At 54.3% G+C, this 22,194-nt stretch overlaps 1 protein-coding gene across 1 annotated transcript; it reads right to left on the reverse strand.

Annotated features, from left to right (window-relative positions):
• Positions 1 to 8,692: 8,692 nt before the first annotated feature.
• OAS2 (2'-5'-oligoadenylate synthetase 2) lies at positions 8,693 to 21,828 on the reverse strand. Its single transcript, XM_045843494.1, has 11 exons — positions 21,557 to 21,828; positions 19,505 to 19,778; positions 18,202 to 18,380; positions 16,516 to 16,751; positions 15,886 to 16,027; positions 15,580 to 15,753; positions 14,279 to 14,573; positions 12,457 to 12,641; positions 11,196 to 11,434; positions 10,138 to 10,294; positions 8,693 to 9,080 (listed from the first exon to the last, which is right to left on the reverse strand). The coding sequence occupies exons 1-11, from the start codon at positions 21,746 to 21,748 to the stop codon at positions 8,991 to 8,993; spliced, it is 2,163 nt and encodes a 720-aa protein (XP_045699450.1). The 5' UTR covers positions 21,749 to 21,828; the 3' UTR covers positions 8,693 to 8,990.
• Between the last annotated feature and the right edge of the window lie 366 nt (positions 21,829 to 22,194).

The raw sequence follows: 22,194 nt of genomic DNA on the forward strand, positions 1-22,194 counted from the left end.
TAGCAGTGAGAAAGCAGAGGATGAAAGAACTGGGAGTGGCTGATGGCTCAGTCCGTGACAATGTCTGCGTGGGCTACACTAATTCCACGGGCGCCTTGGGGCCCCCCACCTGGCGCCTCCTCCGTCTTCTGCGCCTCCGAATGCCCAGTCCGAGATTTTCAGCTACTGCTCAGCGCTCGTGCACTCTCAGCTACCGCCGGGGCCAGCTTCATGGGGCCCCCGGCTCAGAAATGCGCTTGGTTTAATGCTCTGACGTCATAGCCCTGACCCTCTGATTGGCTGTTGAACCAGGGGTCTTGCATTTTCATTTCACACTGGTCTCTGCAAATTGTGGAGCTGGTCTCGTCGACTGTCGACGGCGCTAAGGTGACTGTTCGGGAGTCCAGGGCACCTTTAGTTTTCCTATAGTTACAACCTTAGAGACGCCGCGGCCTCCAGCTGCAAACGCCCTCTCCGGTGAACTGGCCATTGGAAACAAATCCTGTATGCATCCACCCCTCCAGGCCACACACTTGGAGCTGTGTGCATGCTCAGCTCTGGGGGTTTCTAAGTGAGGGGATATAATTTCGTTGAATGAGGAAAAGAAGACCTGATTTTGTCTGTCTTGAGAGTTAGTAATTAGAATGTAATGAAAGACGTGGTACAATGTCACATCCAATAAGCTTATTTTCATAATTCTTTTTTTAATATTTTATTTATTTATTTTTTAGAGAGGGAAGGGAGGGAGATAGAGAGAGAGAAACATCAATGTGCAGTTGCTGGGGGCCGTGGCCTGCAACCCAGGAATGTACCCTGGCTGGGAATCGAACCTGGGACACTTTGGTTCCCAGCCCGTGCTCAGTCCACTGAGCTACACCAGCCAGGGCTTTATTTTCATAATTCTTATTACTGTTTCCAGTCAGCTCTGCAGCTAAGCCTGTCCTCTCGCCCCCGCTTATTATGACAATTCCAGTTCCCGTTTTACGTGGATTCACTAAAGGGGTCTTTTCCCAGTGCCGTTTATTTACTTTTATTATTTTTTAAGATTTTATTTATTTATTTTTAGAGACGGGGAAGGGAGGGAGGAAGAGACGGAAACATCAGTGTGTGGTTGCCTCTTAAGCGCCCTCTACTGGGGACCTGGCCCGCAACCCAGGCATGTGTCCAGACTGGGAATCGAACCAGCGACCCTTTGGTTCACAGGCCCACACTCAATCCACTGAGCCACACCAGCCAGGGCTACTTTTATTTTTTTTATTGTGGTAAAATACATGTAAGATTTGTCATTTTAACCATTTTTAAGCATATAATTGCTACTTTTGATTACCTTCACAATACTATGTAACTGTCACATCTTCTTTGCAAAACGTTTTCATCATCCCAGGCATAAATTCTGTACTCACTAAGCCATAACTCTCCATTGTTTTCCCACCCTCCCTCAGCCCCTGGTAACCTCTACTTCGTGTCTCTGAATATGCCTGTTTTATATGTTTTATATAGGTGAAAACATACAATATTTGTCCTTTTGTGTCTGGCTTTTTTTTTTTTTTTTACTTAGCATAGTGTTTTCAAGGTCCATCCGTGTTGTAGAATGTATCAACCCTTCATCTCTTTTCACGGCTGAGTAATATTCCATTATATGAATACACCACAGTTTGTCCATCATCTGTTAGTGGGCATGGGGGTTGTTTCCACCTTTTGGCTCCTGCGAATGGGGCTGCTGTGAACATTTCTCTGTGAGTATCTGTCCCAGTGTCTGTTTCCAGTTCTCTGGCGTACTTACCTCGCAGCGGGACTGCTGAGTCATACGGAAATTCTAGGTGGAACTTTTTGAGGAGCTGCCAACTGTTTTCATAGCGGCTGCACCAATTTACAGCCCCAGCAGCAGTGCACACGCGTTCCAGTTTCTTCACATCCTCTCTGATTTTTAAAAAAATTATAGCCGTGCCAATGAGGCTGAAGGGGTATCTTAGTGTTGTTTCGATTTGCATTTTTCTAATGACTAGTGATGTTGTGAATTTTTTTTCATGGGTGTATTGGCCATTCGTAGATCTCCTTTGGAGAAGTGTCTATTCAAGTCCTTTGCCCATTTTAAAATGGGGGTTTTGGCTTTTTTTGTGGTTGAGTTGTTGGAGTTTCTAAATATTTTCTGGATTTTAAACCCTTATCAAATTTGCAAACGTTTTCTCCCATTCCGTGGGTTGTCTTTTCACTCTCTTGGCAGTGTTCATTTTGTTTTAAATAATATTTTTATTAATGAGAGAGAAAGAGAGAGAGGGAGAGGGAGAGATTGATTGCCTCCCATGTGTGCCCTGACTGGGGATCGAACCTGTCACCTAGGTTTGTGACCTAACCCTGGAATTGAACCTTCAGCGTTTTGGATGATGCTCCAATCAACAGAGCCACACCAGCCAGGGCTTGGCAGTCTTTTCTGATACAAAGATGTTCTCAATCCTAATGAAGCCCAATGTATCCGTTTTGTTGCTGTAATTGCTTGTGCTCTTGGCCTCACATTTAAGAAACCAGTGCTAACTACAAGGCCATGAAGGTTTCTCCTCCAAGTTTTCTTCGAATAGTCTTATGGTTTTAGCTCTTAACATTTAGATCTCTGATCAATTTTTGAGTTAATTTCTGTATATGGTGTAAGGTAAGGGCCTAACTTCATCCTCTGCGTGTGGCTATCGAATTTCTTGGCGTCGTTTCCTGAAAAGACCATCCCCTCACCACTGCATGATCTTGGTGTCCTTGTTGAAAATCGATGGACCGTAGACGTGAGGCCTTATTTCTGGGCTCTCAATTCTATTGGTCTCTCTGTCTATACTTACGCAAGCGTCAAACTGTTTCGATTACTGTAGCTTTGTGCCATGTTTTGAAACTGGGAAATGTGAGTCCTCCCACTGTGTTCCTCCTTTTAAAGGTTGTTGCCTCTATTCTGGTCCCTTGATATTCCATATGAATTTTAGGACGATTTTCCCCCCATTTCTATAACAAATACCACTGGGGCTTCGATAAGAATTGCACTGAATCTGTCTATCGCTTTGCGTAGTATTGCCCTCCTCCTACTAAGGCTCTCCCAACCCATGAACACGGCTCCGTTTATTTTTGAGGACCTTCAGCTTGAACATGTGAAGAGAGGATTCCTACTCACGAGTGGGAATATCTCCGCAACTCAAAGACTCGAATCCCTCATGGTCGGATGCGAGGTCAATGGAGAAGAGCTGTTTCTAAAATACATGGCACAGGATGACTTCAGAAATACCGCAGTGGCTTCATTCAGGAGCATCTGTCCTGTGTCCCTAGGCTTGTGGGAAGCCGCATGGAAAAAACAAAAACAAAAACAAAAAAAACCCACCGAAGTTGTTCTAGAGCCACCGGCCGGCTTTTCCTTCACTGCTGCTAGTGAGCAGTCGTGAACACCGCGTGGAACGAGCAAGCTGTTCCATGACGCCTGCTGGCGTGGAGGGCGGTTCGGAAGGAGGCCCCCTCCCCCGACCCCGCTGCAGGGGCTGGAAGCCTCCCTCACCCTTCTCCAGGACTGGCCTGCTTCCTGCTCAGGCTAATGTCATTCCCTCCCTGACCACCAGATGGCAGTCAAAGCCAAGGCTGCAGTAAGTCAGGCGGCGAGACAAACACCCTGTGATCTCACCTCCAAAAAGAACCCAAAGAGCAGAAGCAACAAGCAGAACAGAACCAGAGGCATGGAACCGAGGAACAGACCGGCAGCGACCCGAGGGGAGGCGGGCGGGGGATGTGGGCGGAAGGAAGGGGAAGGGGCTGGTCGAGGAACAGGTATGAATGACCCACGGACGCGGACGGCAGGCTGGGGCTCGGCTGTGGGAGCGGGGGAGGGGCGGTGGGTGGAGGAGAGCAAAGGGGGGGAAATGGGGACAACGGCAAACTAGAATAAAATATTTATTAAAAAAAAAAAAAAAAGAAAGAAGGAGCAAGATGCAGGGAGAAGGACCCGGAACGAAGGAAGAGGGTGTGACGTCAGACATAGCTCCGCGCGGACGGCGCCCTGGCCCCCAGATTGCACCTGCACCCTGGGCGGGCCTGGGACGCTGACCGTGAGCCCGGAACCGCCCGATGCAAGGGGGTGGGCCTGCCCCAAGTAACATGAACTTGTTAGAAAACTAATATTTTCCTTTAACAGTAGGAGTGGAGGAAGCAAGGGGGAAGTTATGGAAAGCAAAGAACTCGCCCCCCCCCACCCTCCCCCTGGGATTCCCTCCCCTTGTGAACACCCCACCCGAGTTATAGCCCCTTATGATGAGCCAGTAATCTAGTAAGTACACTGTTTTTCTGCGGCCTGTGAGCCATCCTAACAAACCGTTGAACCTGGAGAATCGGTCAGTGTGGGCGCCAGCCCCACCCCCAGTCTGGTGTCAGAAGAGCTGAGGGCAGAGGAGAGAAACAGTTTTCCCTTCCACCTGTGACTTGCCTTCCCGGGACACAGGCGGGGCTGACATGGAGCAGCTGTGGGCCTGGGGGGTGGGGGCGGAGGGAGGAGAAGGTGACTCCCCAAGAGGCCCAGCCCCCCACGCTGCTCACTGCTACCCCGCCCCTGCCAACACACACACTGCCAGGCCGGTAACTGCCAAAACACATCTCCACCAATTTAGTGGCTTCAAACAAGGCACGTTCATTGCCTCACAGTTCTGTAGGTCGGGGGCCCGGCAGCCTGTCTGGTTGCACTGCTATGGGTCCCACGAGTCCAGCTGGAAGCTCTGGGTTTCCAGGCTGTTGGAGGAGTCAGTTCCGTGAGATTGCAGGGCCAAGGTCCCCGTTCTGGGGACAGCTGTCTGCCGGGGTCCCTCTCAGCTCCCAGAGGCCGCCCGCATCCCCTGGCTCACGGTTCCGCTTCCGCCTGGCCGGCAGCCGCTGGACCTCTCCGATTGCAGGTGCAGAAAGGGCCGCTGTGATTAGATTGGGTCCACCTGAAAAATCCAGGGTACTCTCCCCTCTCGAGACCCTTAATCACACCTGGGAAGTCCCTTTTGCCACATAAGGTGACACAGGCGCAGGTTGCAGGCTCAGGGCGCGGACGTCCTTGAAGGGGCTGCTGTTCTGCCTGACCCACCCCTTCGTGCTTCCCCAGGCCTCCTGTGGCTTTGGCGGCGTTGCCTCTCCCACCGTCAGAGCTCACGGTGGTCACCTGCTGGCTCTCGTTCTCCCGTGATCCTGGCCATCACCATGGCCAACCCTCAGGGAAGGATCTCTTTTCCAGAACTACCTCCCGCTCCCAACAACTGAGCCTTTCCCCTTCTCCCGGGGATGGCCTCCCGCTCCATCAGTGAAGCCTTGGTCCTCAGAACGTAAGAAGCCATCCTGGCGAGTCCCAGTCTCGCCCCGCAGCGAGGGGACCGTACCGCTCTGAGGTGCTCCATCCAGGGCGAGCATGCAGGGTGCCGCTGGCCCTCTCGGTTGGGCTGGGTCACTAGGACCCCCGAGTCTGGCCTCTCCTTCGCTCCAGGCCCCCGGCCCCTCTGGGTGGAGGCAGGCCAGCACCCACAGGGAGAGCTTTCTCCTCCTTCCCCTGCTCTGGCGCTCACCTCGGGCACCGATGCCAAGAACTAGAACTGAAGTGACAGCATTTCGTCTGCTCAGATGTGACCAGCCTCAGCAGGAGGAGTCTCGGGTCGGAGCCGCCGCGGCTGCACAGCAAACAGGCTCCAGAAAGACCACAGATTCTCCCCATCGGTGGTCTCGTCCGTGTTCTGTCCACCACACTCCCCCCAAACTCCCCTGGGCCGCTGGCCACCAGCCACCTGTGGCCCTGCTTCTAGTCATCACTGACTTGCTTTGCTGTAAGCAGGGGTGCTTGTTGCCAGGGTAACCGGGAGGGGACTATGGGCCTGGGTTCGTGACTGGTAACCCCTTAACCGGATTCTTGCTCGGTTCTTGGTTCACTTGCCCTTGTGGCTGTAAGAGAGCCCACCCGTCCCCGTTCCTGCCCTCCAGTCTCCTGGTTTTGCTGTTCTCCTTCTCTGCAGGCTGCCTGGGCTACACATTTTCTCTGGAACCTTTGTTTTTTATCCGCCCCGTTCCCCCTTTCCTTTCGATGTGGCAGAGACACCTAGTGAACGGTGCCGCCGTGTCCGGCTGTCCCTCCGTGTTCGCTGTGATGGGATGGTCGACCTGGCGGGTGCCTGCCGGCCCCCCTTCGATGGCAGAGTTCCCCACCTGCATTTCATCGAATGGTCGCATGCATCGGTGATCTCTGCCTAAATCATTTATTTCGTCAGCAGTGGCCCAACGGTGGTTTCTAATCTGTCGCCCTTTCCACCGATATTAAGTAGCATTTTCCCATTAAAAGTTGTTTTCCCGCCCTGGTGGGCGTAGCTCAGTGGATTGAGCTCGGGCTGTGAACCAAAGTATCGCAGGTTCGATTCCCAGTCAGGGCACATGCCTGGCTTGCAGGCCATGGTCCCCAGCAACTGCACATTGATGTCTCTCTCTCTCTCTCCCCCTCTCTCTTTCTCTCTCCCTTCCCTCTCTAAAAATAAATAAATAAAATCTTTAAAAAAAAGTTGTTTTCCCTCTGGGTTCCAGCTGTCTGTTTTCCCTGAAACACGGTCTGGACAAGAAAGGCTAGGGCCGATGGTTTCCTGCGCATTGCTGTGAGTTGCCAATTGTTTGAAGAAAGGGTTGGTGCCCTGGTCCCCTCCAGCGACGGCCAGTGACTGCATGATTCTGGGTCACCGTGAAGTCTTCCCCCTCTTTGCTCTTAAGGAACTTAAATACGTGCTGAGTGCTGAGAAAACATGGGTAAAAAAAAAAAAACACCGAATGGTCCCTTCCTGCCTTGGGGGTGCCTTGAGATGTTCGATGTATTTGTACTGGCCTTGGTCCACCACACACGTGTCACTGTGCACGCGGCTGTGACCTGCCCTTCCTTTTGGTTTGAGGTTAACCAGGTGTATCCCAGTTCCTTCCTCTGGGCACCCTCAGGCCCTGTGAGGAAGGGACAGTGTCTCGTGCTTTTCTCTCTACGTACCGAGGGCAAGTTTGGGCGTCCAGAAGGGTTTGGTACCGAGGTGTAGGCCGAGCAGATGTCAACTTGAGGGGCCACTCTTTCAGTCTTTAACCCCAAGTCATAGCTGTTTTCTTTGTTCTTCTTCTAGACGGGAGTCGGGGTAGGTTCCGACAGCACCTCACTGACACCAGCTGGGTGTTTTACAATGTCATCCAACCTGACCCCCCCCCCGGAGTGAGTGCAGACCCCACAGTGAAAGGGCAAGGTCCCAACAAGACTGTCCCCACTTCGGGTGCCAGCTGCAAGCCGGGTCCCCAGACTACTTGTACTTCTAACTGGGCTACAAAGTCAAGTTCAGTAAGTCCCTAGAAGGACTCATAGAACCCAGGCAGGAAAGCATTACACCTGCAATTGCCACCTGGTTGTACAGGACCCAGGTGAACAGCCAGGTGACGCGGTAGGTACACGGGGCGGCAAGGTCTGGAAGAGCCTCGAGCACAGGAGCTCCCATCCCCACGGAGTCGGGAGGAGCCATCCTGACAACACGTTGATGTCTTTGCCAGCCCGGAGGCTCCCGCGCCTGGATGTCCTGAGCTGTTAGTGGGTTCAGTACAGAGGCACGACCGATTCCATCCTTGGCCACAGGCTTGAGCCCAGTCTCCAGACCCCTCTCTGCTCGGGAGTCCAACCGGCTAATCACATGCTTGGCATTTCTGGCTTGGTCGTTCTGGCACGGCCAGCCCCTCCCTTGAACTCTAGGAGCCCGTACCTCATTAGCATGAACTCATGGGTGGTTGGCCAGGGCTTGTTAGGAATACAAAAGACACTCCTCCGATGAGGGAATTCCAAGGGTTCTTGAAGCTCTAGGCCAGGAAGCAGGGATAGAGAGCATAAAAAAAAGACACACATATTCTTGTTTTAAAGATTTTTTATTTTATTTTTAGAGAGAGGGGAAGGGAGGGAGAAAGAGAGGGAAAGAAGGATCAATGTGTGGTTGCCTGTTGCGTGCCCCCCTCCCCCACCCAGGGACCTGGCCCGCAACCCAAGCATGTGCCCTGACTAGGAATCGAGCTGGTGACCCTTTGGTTTGCAGGCCAGTGCTCAATCCATGGAGCCACACCAGCCAGGGCTCTTTTTTCTTTTTTTAACATTTTATTTATTTTTTAGAGAGAGGAGGAGGGAGGGGGGAAGAGAAGGAAACATCAGTGTGTGGTTGCTTCTCACGCACCCCTTACTGGGGATCTGGCCCCCTTAAGGATCTTTGAAGGTGAAGCCAGAGGGTAAAGCATTTGGATTTGGCAAGAGGATGCTCGCGGATGGGGGGACAGGAATAGGCTCAGAAGGAGAAGACAACCGAGACACACATATTCCAACAGTTACCATCCAAGCCTTCGGAGAGTCTGAAGGTCTTAAACGAGGCTAAGTTACTGCTGGCTAAGGAAACCTTCCACTCAATGGGGATAGAGAGGGTTTTGTGTGGTGGGGAGGTGGGCGAGGTGGAGGGTCGTGAAGACAAGATCACTGAATTATGGGACCAAGGGGCAGGTAAAGGGCTTCGCTTTCAGAATACGGAGCGAATCCTCTTCTGAAACTCAGAGGGAAAGGAAGGAGCTAATTGAAAAACTACGGAGGAGAGCAAATATATTTTTTAAAGATTTTATTTATTTATTTTCAGAGAGGGAAGGGAGGGAGAAGGAGAGAGAGAGAAACACCACTGTGTGGTTGCTGGGGGCCGTGGCCTACAACCCAGGCATGTGCCCTGACTGGGAATCAAACCTGTGATGCTTTGGTTCGCAGCCCACACTCAATCCACTGAGCTACGCCAGCCAGGGCTTGAGAGCAAATATTTGTAACGAGGGTCTCTCGGGGAGTTGGCGGGACTGTATGAGAAGGTCGTGGCGGTCTCAACCTGAAGAGGGTTCAGAGACTCGAGGGAAGGAGCTGTGGGCAGGAATCGGTCTGGGATACACTTCCACACAGCGAGCAGGTTCTTCAAAAGCAACTGCCAGGCGACCTCTAGAAGGCTCTAGCATTTTCAGGGTAGGATGCCATGAATTCTCAATGAGAACATCTCATTGACAATAGGGTGTATGTTGACCCCGCAGCTTCCTGGTGTCTGCATTGGCTAGAAAGAAAGAAAGAAAGAAACACGTAAGAATAATACGCGTCCTAAGCAGTTAAAACCATTGGTTAGAAGTCAGGGGGAGAGAAAAGAAGGAAGTGTACCTGAGAGGGTAACTATTCCCTGGGATAGTTTGGGGGTACTTGTTGATAACGCAGACAACCTTGACGACCCAAGCCAGCCCTGGCGTGGGGCAGGGTTCCCTGTAGAGCAGGCAGTTTTGCCCCCCGTGGGACATGAAGCAGTGTCTTGAGACATGTAATGGTCACAAGCGGGCGGACCGAGTGGGCAGAGACTTGGGATGCTGCTCAGCACCCTGTCGTGCACGGGGCAGCCCCTGCACCCGAGCGTCAGCCAGCCGCCGGGCCCCAGATGTCCCCGGCACCGAGGCTGAGAAGCCCCGCTTTGAAAGCACCTTGAGAAAGAGCCTGGTGGGAGAACGGAGTGCACCTGGTGGCAGCTATCTCGGGAGGAGGGGCGCTTTGGGCAGGTGCGAAAGGCTCCGTCGGGTTGCGGAGCCTGCCCACCTCTGGGAGCCACTTTCAAGTCACAGGTGGCCCCGTGACAGTTCTGGGCAAGGAGACGCAAGAGAATCTGCTGGATGAGGCTTCTGGTAAGATGCTCTTGGGCAGGCATCTCTCCCTTTCTGTTCTTCCTGTCTAGACTGTGAACGTGGTGCCTCCTGGAGGTGCAGCGGCAGTGTCTGGAGACACTGTCACACAGCGGGGAGACGTGTACCGATATGTACAGGGTACAGACCGGTGCCCCACGCTGCCCAGGACAGCCGCCAGCACAAAGAACCATCCAGCCCTTCAGTGGGGAAACGGCCCATGCAGAAGGCACACTGGGGCTGTTGGAGAGGCTTGGACTGCCTGCCTGAAGATTTCTTGTAACGGGAAGGAAATAAAAAAACCCCATTTGCTTAAGCTCCGGAGTTGGGCTAGCTGTCCCTTGGGGCTGAATAAATTCCAGCCGCGGCAGTCTGCAGGGGCAGCAGCTCTTTGATCTAAGCCGGTCACAGGGGCACCTCCGGACAAGGCTCCCTTTCGGTGGTTCTTACCGGCACCTTCCACAGCGGCACGGGAGCCCCAGTCCCGTCTTTGAAACACAGAGAGGAGGACAGCCACTCGTCAGCTTCTTGTGCTAGAAGATGCCAGCACCAACGGTTCCCTCCGCCCACGTCGCCAGTAGGATCGGCTGGGTCCAAGATCACAGGCCTGGGGAAGGGGGGGTGGGGGGGCATTAGAGGCCTGCTGCCTAGGACCAGGGGTCTCAGCGTGGGGGGGCCCTGCTCTCCTCTCGGCACTAAAACGGCGTTTGCTTATCTCTCAGGTGTCAGGAATTCAAAGGGACCGATTCTGTGCCAAGTAATTTCCTAGAATTCAATCGACGTCTGTCAAAAACGCTTTGAAAGGTGATGACGATTGCAGACTGAAGACATCCCGCGAACGTCCTCTCCACGCCAGGCTAACCGGGCCACGGCGTCCAGCCGAACCGAGTGCGTGATGCTGCTGACTGGGCGGCACCCACGGGAGGCAGCCCGCGCCCCTTGCTCGCTCTCTCTCCTCCTCTGCGCTCTCTCAGTGCTCCTCGCTCCCCCCCCCCCTTCCTTTTGTTTTTCCTCTGTTGTTTCTCTGTCCCTTGCTGGCGGCTCTGGGCAGACAGCTAGGGTTCCTTCTAACCCTCGAAGGATAAAGGTGTTACGGGCTGCAGGTCAGACAGGGCAGACAGAACCTGACTTCATCAAAAGCCTGTGTGCTGGACACATCGGTGGCATCGTCATGAGTGCCACCACAGGGGTGACATCGTTGCTTCTCAGGGACACGCTTGCAACACTCCTCAGACCTGCTAAGGAGTCCACACGTCTCCTTCTGATCTAGGGGGAGGAAGGCCACGCAGAGACCTGGAGCCTTGTCCTTGTTTCTCTGTCCCTTCCGGATGACATCTCCTCCCACCTCCCTGGGGCTTTGTCCCTGGAGACTGTGGGAGGTTCTGGCGGCCAGCACCCCACCCCACACACCCCCCCTACTTCCCAGGGGGGGCACCCACGTGGCTGAGACAGTGGTGGAGGGACTCGGGTTAAGAAAAGGCGGGGGCGGGGAGTGCAGCTCAGGGCACCTGGTGTTCCGGATCTGGGTCAGCAGGAGGTCCTTCACGACCTCGTTCTCAAAGTTGTAATTGACCGTCCAGAAGACGCAGAGCTGCTGATACCGCGTGACCAACTCCAGGACCGTCTGGAAACCCTCGGCCGTGTCGAAATCCAGCGCCCCACTGCCGTGCTCCCAGGCGTAGATGGTGAGCAGCTCCAGGGCGTACTTCGGGGGCAGAGACCCCTTTCCTTTCAGTTTCCTTGCACACTGCAGGGAGAGGGGCATCGACAGATGACGCTGGTCAAGGCAGGGGGCGCACTGTGCGTTAAGGACTCCTGGAGTCACCGCAGGGCCACTGAGTCCACGTGGGCAGGGCTGCTCTGGGAGGCCTGGGCAGTGCGGGGTTGCGGGTGGTCACTTAGCGTCCCGTAGGCAGCCACGCAGGTTTCTTAGCGGTGCTCTGGCCACTGATGACTTCTTAGAGCCACCCTCTGGCTAGCCCTTACTAACAACCCACTGCGTGCCAGTGATGGGGCCAGGCCTGTGACCCCCATCCTAGCCTTCCCAACCACCCTACGAGGCAGGCTTCATGGTGGCCATTTCTGATGAAGCTACGAGGCTTGGGGGAGTGACGCGACCTGCTCGGGGTCGCCCCGCAGCCCCGAGCCCTCGGAGCACCCTGGGGCTGGGTGTGGGGAGATTTCGCTGATGTTCTGGGACGGGAATCACGGAGCTCAGTCTTCACCTCAGCCTGCAGGGGGGCCGGGCACAGACAGGAGACGCGTCAGGCAAGAGCTGACATCGTGTTGGGTGTCTGTGGCTGTGAAGACACTCAGAAACTACCCTGCGTGCAAGACAGGATAGAAGTGAAGGCGGGCTAAACAGTCTTCTGGAAAATGCAGCCCCCCGGTGCCACCTGCAGCCGCAACCTGCCTTCCAGGAGATTAGCACCGGTGTCTGGGTGCCCAGCGGCAGGAGAGGCAGGCAGGCTGGCGACTTGCAGGCAAGCAAAGCCCAATGTCACCGGCCCTTGGCAGGCTGGGTCACTTAGATTTCTGCAGGATTCCCTGGGTGTCCCAGAAAGGGCAAAAGTAAACACCAGCTGGCAGCTTTGATGGTAGGAGGCGCTCTACACCCGGCACGACTTAACGGGGTTAACATCCTCCACAAAGATCCTCAGGGTGGAGACAGGACGGATTCCCTGAGGGCAGCCCAGCCCCCAGCGCAGGAGAATGCGGGCGCCCGCCCGGAGCTCTCGGCCAGTGCTGGTTGCCCATACCAGTACGTACCTGTTTGTACCAGTGCTTCATCAGGCGGATTAAGTCCTTCAGCTTGGTGGGCTTGGAGACAACGAAGTTACGCTGCAGCTCCGTGAAACAGGTCGAAAATTCTCCCCCGATGTTGGAGCTTTTATACACAGAGATGAGCTCAGTGTAGACCCTGGGGGGTGGTCTAAAGCCAGCTTGCACTTGACCTAGCATGGGGGAGATATATTTACCTTATGCCTTCATGTGTACAGAAAATAACAGCTTTCAAAACATTTTTGACAAATGTAATGTAATTCTGAGAAATTCCGTTGAATTCTATTAGTGTATGTCTAAGATATTGGGGGCATCTCTGGAATAACGATACCCTGAAACACAGGATATGGTCTATATGAGTACCAGTGGTGTTATTAAAATGTTATCTGGTTTTGCACTGTCCAGTGTGGTCTCTGCCAGCCAATGGGGCTATTTGCAATCAAGTTCATGAAAGGGAAATCAAATTAAACACTTAATTTGTCAGTCGCACTAGCCACATCTCAAGCTCTCACTAGACCCGGAGCAGAGGTATAGAATATTCCTACATCACAGACAGACCCTTTGGACAATGCTTGAACAGGAGTTTGCTAACTATGGCCCGTGGGCTAAATGTGGCCCACTACTTGTTGTTGTAAATAAAGTTTTATTAAAATTGTCATCCCACGTGCCAATGTATCATCTATGTATGGCTGCTTTCAGGCTACCGCGGGAAAGTTGTGCAGTTGTGACAGACTATCCGTCCGGTTCTCAGAGCTGAAGAGATTTGCTAGCTTGCTTCCAAAACGTCAGCCAACCCCTAATCTACAGCGTCATTTTCTCTTGGAGAGACAGCCACCAGGAGCCCTTGGGAGGGCAGGCGCTGGGGTCTTTGGGATCTGGGTTTGGAAAACGCCTGAAACAGCCTCGGTTTCTTTCAGCCCCCCTTCATGCTTCTGTCGCCGATCACTGGAATCCGTAAGGGACACTTTTGCCTAAGGCTGAGGTTGGACGCCCCGATTTCTTGTCTCTGTTTCAGAAGCCCCTCCCACAGCCTGTCCTTTCCTTTCCTTCCCTGACCCTGGGGGCCTTGTTTCTGTAAATGTGTACGGGGCTCCTGTGTGCCCCATTCTTAGACAGGTGGTGTGGACCACACTACGTGAGAGTGAGCTGGGAGTCCCAGACGTCTGGGGACACCTGAGGGTCAGGTGCAGGACACAGGTGTCAGGTGCAGTGAGTGTCCCCTTATTCATGGGGGACACGCTCTGAGATAGCATATACACTGTGTGTGTTCCTGTACACGCAGACTCTGCCTCTCCCTGGTGTGTCTGAATTCTCAGCATCACTGCTCTTGCGCTTTTTTTACTCTTGCTGAGTAAAATAAAACAAGGGTGGCTTGAACACAAGCACTGTGACACCACGGCGGTCAGTCTGAGGACCCAGGTGGCTACCAGGTGACCAGCGGGTGAGGAGTGGACACTGGACACGTCGTATAGACGCTGGACAGAGGGAGGAGGCACAGCCTGGGCCGGACGCAGCAAGGCTTCTTCACGCTATTCAGAACCTGATGCAATTTAAAACGTATGCGTTACTTATTTCTGGAATCTTCCATTTCATTTTTTCCGACCACAGCTGATCACAGGTAACTGAAACCCCGGGAAAGCAAAACCCTGGGTTAAGGCCGGAGGCTACTGTATTGCTGCTATTCTTAATGCCACCTGCTGGGGGCTCTGGACCCACGACCGATTGTTAAGTCGCGTGGCTTTTCCTCCACCTCCTCTGGCCACTGTCCTTATTCGTCCTCCTCCCGGATCTAAGGCATGGGGAGTCTCACCTAGCGCGTCGTATGCCGGCAGCACGTTGAAGTCAACGCCGTCGCTGAGTTCTTTGGATTTGAGGGAGAAGCTCAGCACCCTGCGGGCATTCCATTTTGAAACCTCAAACTTCACTTGGAACTTCTGCCGGCGGGCTTCTCGCCGCTGAAAGGCTTTCAGCTCTTTTCGGATTTCCTTGACCACGTTGCTTCTCTCGTTTTTTTGGGAGGCGTAGCTCCGCAGCGAGTTGATGAACAGGACGATGTCCGCGTCGGAGCCCGTCTTCAGAGCCGTGCCTTTGCTGGTCGACCCCCCCTAGCGAGCAGAGGCAAGCTGCGTCAGGTCCCCTGGGCCGCTTAGGGCCCCGCCCCCCGGGGGCGGCTTAGGGCCCCGCCCCCCAGGGGCCCCTGTTGGTTGGACTAATGAACGAGGTTGCCCACTCCTCCCCCTTGTAGATTCCAAGCTGCGGTCCAGGGAGGGCTGAGTCCAAAGCAGACCTTTTCATTTTTCCCACGAACAGACTCATAGGGTTCCAAAGACGGTCATTCTCACACCCTTTGAGTCAGCTTCCTAAAGATGGCTCCTAATGCAGATTTCACTTTGGATTATTGGGGGTTTTTTTGCATTTTCTTAAAAAGTTTTTTTTATTTTTGTTCAATTACAGTTGTCCCCATCTCCCCCCCCCCCCACCACTACTCTCCCCTGTCATTTTGAATAGAAGGACGAGTAACAACCCATACCCACGGCCTTGGGGCCGTGGATGGGAACGATCCAATCCATGGAACCTCTAGCTCAGTGGGTGGGAGGGATCAGGCTCCCGTCACCGGAACAAGAGCGAGGTCACTCTTTGGTTCCGTGTACACCGGGCTTGGCATCTGCAGTGGTTTGGACGGTGGCGCCCCAAAGGTACGTCCTCTGGGAAAGCGTGCATGTGATCTTATTTGGAAGAAGGGTCTTTGTAGATGTAATTAAATTAGAGTTCTGTGGGCCCTAAGTCCAATGACAGAGAAGAGAAAGGGAGGAGACACAGAGAGGGGGTGCTGGGAAGATGGAGGCAGAGAGATCAGAGGGGTACAGCTACAAGCCAAGGACCGCCAGCAGCTGGGGATGCTGCCAGAATCAAAACTGTGTGGCGGACCACCTCTGCCATCCATCAGCACCACCTCCACCCCGAAAATCAGTATCCTCGTCACCCACTGCCCCGGCTGCCTCTCCTCCTCCACCGCCCTTCAGCCTCTGCTGCGGGACGAGCGTTTCAGAGCCCCAGAAAACCGCTCCGCATCCCGCCAGCAACGCCTTTCAAGAGAAAGGCCGGGCTCACCTTGACACACTTCTGAACCTTGGTAGTTGAATGCCGAAAGCATTGTTCCTTGAAGAATGTACAGATGATGTCAACGGCACTGTTCACCTGCTCTAGGAAAGTCTGGTTGGGCTGCAGAAAGCTCTTGATGAACGCATCCAGACGGTGGCCCGGGGTCTCGTGAAGCGGTGTTGGCTGGGGGAGATGGAAGAACCCCAATGCGAGTAAGACTGCTGCAGCCTGGGTGTGGGGAAGCCCCGCCCACCCCCCATCCGCGGCCACAACCCCTGCAGCAGGACACAAGCCGTGTTTGGAAATCCCTCTTACCAGAACATTCCAAGATGGTCCGGGTGACTCTTTCAGGCTGGGAGAAGACAGCCAGAGTTGAGCTTCTTCTTTCAGCAGCTGCCAGCACGTCTTGTCTTTGGCCACGTTATTGGTCGGGTCGGTTGGATCCAAGATTACTGGCCTGTGAATTCCATTAGATTAAAAAAAAAATCCCTTGGGCTGCCTAGGGGAGGAGAAATTAGTTTGGGAGAACTGGGCTTCTGGTAGCCTGCATTTTGACTCCTGTAGTTTCTCTCAATTGCTAAGGTGTGTGTCCTGCCTCTCTGATCCTGTGCTCTCTGCCTGACAGAGATGCCCCATTAATAACGTAATCAAAGCGTCTCTTCCTGCTGACCTTTCTTCTCTCTTAGCCTCTTCTAGAAAGGGACGTGCCCCTCCCTCATGTGTTTGCTCTGGGCATAAGAACTGACGATGGTTCGGAACATGAAAAGCACCGGTCAGGCTTCTTTCCCTCCGATAGACCTCTCTTTGCCTTTCTACCCCACGCTGCTGGCGTTCTCCGGGTGCGTCGCGGGCTGAGAAGGGCGGGGCCGGGCTCTCCTGCTGACGGGGAACGGTCTGGCACGCAGGACTAAGGGGCAAAGTGGGGGGACCAGGGAAACCTGGTACCTTGGGGATCGGATCTGCCTCAGGATGACGTTGCGGACGGTCACATCCTCGAAGCTGTAGTTGACCGTCCAGTAGACACACAGCTCCTCTGGCCGCTTGATTAGCTCCAGGACCGTTCTGACGCCTCCGACGAGATCGAACTGTTTTGCCCCGCACCCCTGCTCCCAGGCGTAGACTGCGAGCAGCTCCAGAGCATACCAGGACAGCAGGGGTGCGTCCCTCAGCTTTTCCTGGCACTGTGGGGGGGGGGGAAGGGGCAGCGGCTCACTTGGGGACCCGGTTCTTCCCACGTCAGGGGTCCGGACTCAAGACGCCAGATGTCTAGAAGAAGTCCCTGTCCCCAACCAGGGACCACAGTGACACCGTGGCTAAAAGTCAACAGACCGACCATATCAAGTGAGGACAAGGCTGTGGAGCTCCTGGAAGTGTCACACGTTGCCGACCGAAGCGTGACTGGGGACAAGTGCAGATGCGGCTCAGATGACCCGATAAACCCACTGCGGGTTGAGAACATCACCAGTGAAAATGCATCTGATACAGTGAACCCGCCGAATCGCGGAGCTTAGCCCAGCCCTCCTTACAGGTGCTCGGAGTGCTTAGGGTGGGGCAATGACCTTGACCTTCATCTCCAGAGTCATCGTCTTCCTTTCCTTCTCACCGGAAGGGGGGAGACAGATGGGGGTGTGCAGACAGGAAGACAGGATAGGGTGTGAAAACACAAAGCGCGCTATCCAAAAAAAAAAAAAAAATGAGCAGCCGCACAGCATGCTGCGGAGTACGGGCTGTTTGCCCCGGGGACCCGGAGCCGGCCTGGGAGCGCAGGCTCTCTGCCGCTGCCCAGCACCGCAAGGGGGCACGTGCCGCCTGTTCCCAGACCAGGACAAGATCAAAGTTCGAAATACGGTGTCTGTGGAATGCCTGTCACCTTCTCACCATCGTAGTGAAAAAATCTTACATCAGACCTTCATAAGCCAGGGCCCATCTCTATGTGGCAGTGTTTCCTAACGTTAAGTATGTACGCAATCCTCACTGTGTACGCATACGTGCATACCTATGTGTGCCGTGTGCACGTGTATGTTTTCATACACATGTGTGTTTTCATATGCATATACCTTATATATAACCCAGCAGTTCCAGGCCTGGGTCCACCCAAGAGAAAGGAGAACTTCCGTCCACAAAGACACACCTGGGGCGATGTCCGTGGTCACCTAATCCACAATAGCCCCAATATGGAAACGCCCCAGATGTCCCTCTGCAGTAGCAGGGGTCGCTGGGTGGTGTGGGCCTGCCGTGGACCAGCACAAAACCATGGAAAATGACAACCACGCGCACGGGCACGGACATGCCTCTCGGGCATGGCGTTGAACGGAAGACGGCAGACGCCAAGAGCGGACAGTACGGCCCTGTTTCTATCCGGTGAAATCCGGTGGGAAACAAGCCAAATGAATCCGTAGTGGCAGCTGTCGGGAGCGCAGGCCGTTTGGGGGAGTATTCGCCGGGAGTGGGCTTGAGGCAGGCTCCCCGGGGGGCAGAAAACCTGCCCTGTTTTGACCTGGATGTGGCTTAAAAAACACATAAAGATGCGTCGCACTGCATCTGGGAGACTGTGGTACTGTGCCCGATTGCTAGTTGATCTGGAACCAGGGGAAATGGGTGACAGGCAGCAATGTACAATTTGACACTCACCTGTTGATACCAGGCCTTTACCAAGAGGATCAAATCCTTCAGCTTCCTGGGACGGTAGTTAAAGAAATTCTGCTGGAGTTTTGTGAAGCAGACGGAGAACTCGCCGGGCCTGGCTTGGGTCATATCCAGGGCTCCTTTGAGGTCTCGGTAGGTCCAGAGGCTGGGCTTGTCGCTTAAGGCTGGCATGGAAGAGAAGGAGGACTTCCCGTTATCACGGGAGCAATCGCCCACCTCGCAGGTCGGGTGTGGACGGAGGGTCACACTTTGTCTCCTGAGCTCGACTCCAGCCCTTGCGTAAGGCAGGCACGTACTCCCGACGCTCACCGCCCTGCGGGGCCCGAGCATGAGCTGCTTCTAGCCTGACCTTACAGTTGGCACCACTGGGGCAGGGGTAGGAGCAGGATAAAAACTCAGGGCTGCCCGCCTTCCAAACTGGTCGTCTGTCGGTGAACGTGAGCCATCAAAGTGTGTGTGTGTGTGCACGTGTGCGTGCGTGTCCACCTTAAAGGCACCTTGGCCTGGGGCTTAGAAGACCTGCGCTTGTATTCTAGTTCTGTAAGTAACTGGCTGTGTGGCCCTGGGAACATTCCTTTTCCTCGGTTTCCCAGTTTGCGTCACGAGGGGTCGAATTTGAGCTCTGGCATTTAAGTTTGTGATTGTGTATTGTATGTGTATGTACCTGAGCTCGATCCTAAGCTTTAACTATGCTGAGTCTTTTCCTTCCTTCCATCCATCCATCCATCCATCCATCCAATTACTGATCCACCCACCCATTCAATCATTTGTCCATCTGTCACGCATCCATCCATCTGTCCATGCAGCCAGTCACCCATGGAAGTCCTCGCCTTGACACTGGCCTGCTCAGAAGGCAGACGCCCGATGCCTGCCCCCGCTGCACGTTTCCCGAACGCTTGCCCCACCCTCCCTCCCTAACCAAACTCATTCTAGTCTGAGTTCTCAGGCGGGCAGCAGCACTGTGGAGATGGTCCGACGTACAGAATCCCGGGCCCTACACCTGGTTTCCCGAACCAGAGCCTGCCTCTTCATAAGGTTCCCGGGTGACCTGTGTGCGATTTGTCATGATTTGAGAAGCTCTGCTCGAGAGTCTAGAACATTTTTTCCGAAGTCGATGAGGAGGTGGGGGAGGAGCCCTAGAGAAGAGACGACTTCTCCTGAAGGCCTACGGCCCCCCACTTTGCAAATCACCAGAGCTCTCTATCCACCACCCCTTTCTCTGACTTTGCTCTCTCAACACATCCCTGGACACCCATTCTCCTCCCCCACCCACGCACCCAGGGCTCACCCACAGCATCGAAGGCAGGCAGCACGTCCAAAGTGACGCTCTGCCTTTCTGTGGACAGCTGGATGGTGAGCCCCCCATAGGACCCCTTGATCTCCATCTTCGCCTCTAGCTGCATCTCGAGCTGGAAGTCTTTCAGCCGCTTGAAGATTTTGTTGAGGATTTCATGTTGGTTTTTCCTCTTCAGATCCTGGAACTGTCCCAGGTCACTGACGAAGACGACAAGGGTGCCGTGGGAGTTGCCCCTTAAGATTGTTTTTCGGCCATAGGAGCCACCCTGCCAGTGACAGAGAAGCAGGTGTGAGACTCCGGAGTCTCACACTTTGGGGGCTCATGGGGCTCCCCAGGGGGCAGTAGTATTTCTGAACTTGAGCAAAAGCCCAGAAGGTCACCATACTCTTAAAGTTGAATGGCAGGTGACCATTTGTCCACCCAGAGGCCAGGCCACCTGTAGCAGTACCTTCAGACCAGCCCCACGCTGGAGGAGGAAACGCAAGTGGCCGTCAACACCCGGATGACAAAGGTGGTGTATCCAACCCAGTGGAATAGGCTACACCAGGAAATGACACACAAGACCCGCCCGCAACCACAGACCTTTCGTCCACAGGGCGGGTCAGAGAAACCACACACTAAAGCCACGCAGCACGTGGGTTCCTTTGCACAGGGCGACCCCGGCCTTGGCGCTGCACGGCCCGTTTCCCAGCAAACCCCTCGGCCCCAGGCAAACCGGGTGGCTGCTCACCTTCCATGTATATGGAGTTTAAAAACTGGCAAAACGAACCTCTGCTGTCAGAAGTCGGGAGAGTGGCCACCTGGGGTCGGGGGGAGCAGCAGGCAGGGAGCCCCAGGGTGCCGAGGAGCCGGGGGTGTTTTGCTTCTTCATTTGGGTGTAGGTTACACACGCACCTTGTTTGTGGCAATCCAAACAGACTGCACACTTAGTTCTGTGCCCTTTTCCTTTTGTATTTTTTTTATTTCTAAAGATTTTATTTATTTATTTTTAGAGAGAGGGGAAGGGAGGAAGGGAAGGGAGGGAGGAAGAGAAGGAGAGAAACATCAATGTGTGGTTGTCTCTCGTGCACCCCCTACTGGGGACCTGGCCTGCAACCTGGGCATGTGCCCCGACTGGGAATCGAACTGGCGACCCTTTGGTTCACTGGCTGGCGCTCAATCCACTGAGCCACACCAGCCAGGGCCTGTATTTTATTTTAATTAGGAAAAAAAGTAACATTGAGAGGCAGGATGGTATGTGGTTAAGAGTGCACGCTCCTGCCTGATTCCCAACTCTGATGCCGGCTATTGAATAACCTTCTTGTGCCTCAGTTTCCTCATCTGGACCAAAGCCAGAGACACCAAGTCTCCGAGTGTCTTCCCTGCTGGGGCTAGTGGGTGTGTGCAGGGGCAGAGAGGGGAGTCTCCAGTGCTGGGGACCGTGGGGGTGGGGAGAAGGTTCTCTTACCCCCTCCCCACCCCGAGGTCCTGGCACCCTCCCAGTGCCCTTTCTTCCCCACAGGCCTCGGCCCTGGGGTTTTGCCCCAGCACTATCCACTTCTAACTGGTGAGAGCCCCCAAACACCTCTCGCTGGAAAACCAGAGAGCAACTTTTGGGTAGTTTCACCGGAGTCCTTTAGCCTCAGTCTACTGCTCTGTAAGTGGGGAGGACAGAAACAGTAACTGTGAGCAATCACAGCTAATTTACTGAGCACGAACTATGTACCAGGCCCTGAACTAAGAATAGGATTTGCTTATGCCTCATAACTCTTCCAGATGGGTATTAGTCTGCTTCCATTTTACAGATTCAGAGACTGAAGCACAGAGAGGTTAAGCATCTCACCCTGGGTCACACAGCAGTAAGGGGCAGAGGCAGTTCCCGAGCCTGTGTTCCCAAATTCAACACCCCATCTCATCCTCTCACCCGAGGAGGGGGACGACAAGATGACGTAGGGTGCCCCCAGGGTCTGGCACACAGTAGGTGCTCAGCACCAAGTCATCCTGCCTTTCGGTGACCAGGGGATATCCTGGCTCCCAGAGGCCCTGACCCCAGCCCGGACTCACCGTGGCTACACCTGTCACCGTGGGGAGCTCCCTGGAGTACTGCAGGGCGGCACAGATGGCGGCCACAGCCGCGTCGATCCGTCTCTGACAGTCGTCAGAGGGTCTCAGGGAGGTCTGGATGTACTGGTCCAGGCTCTGTGCAGACACTGAGTTCACGGGCATTGGGCAGGCAGTGGAGAACCAGCTTCCCATCGTTCTCGCTGGCTGCTGAGGTGACAGCGTATGCCAGAGCAGCAAGCAGAGGAGAAAGAGCAGCTCTCAGCTCTAGTCTGGATGCTGAAATGCCCAAGAGCCAGGAAAGTGAAACTCAACAGCACACGCCCAGCTGAATTTCTCAATCCCAAGTCCCGCCCACCCCTCTCCTGCCTGCCCTCGGCTCTGGTTACCAGACTTTCAAGTGTTCTGGAGGAGCCCTCCTCCCCAGGAAACTCACAGCCTCCTGAGCCTGCTTACCTGGGCTTGGGATGCGCTGGACCCACCCACCTCCTGGAGCACACTGCCTGCCCATTTTGTGGCCCGTTTCCGCCTCCGTAAAACTGGGGTGCCTCTTGGATTGGATGAACTCGAGAATGAAATAATACCTGCCACATACTTAGAACAGGGTCTGGCAGGCGGCCATGGCTCTGTGTTGGTTAAGC

This window comes from Phyllostomus hastatus, unplaced genomic scaffold (assembly GCF_019186645.2).
Source record: "Phyllostomus hastatus isolate PE091 unplaced genomic scaffold, TTU_PhHast_1.1 phas_contig_1162, whole genome shotgun sequence".
NCBI lineage: Eukaryota > Metazoa > Chordata > Mammalia > Chiroptera > Phyllostomidae > Phyllostomus > Phyllostomus hastatus.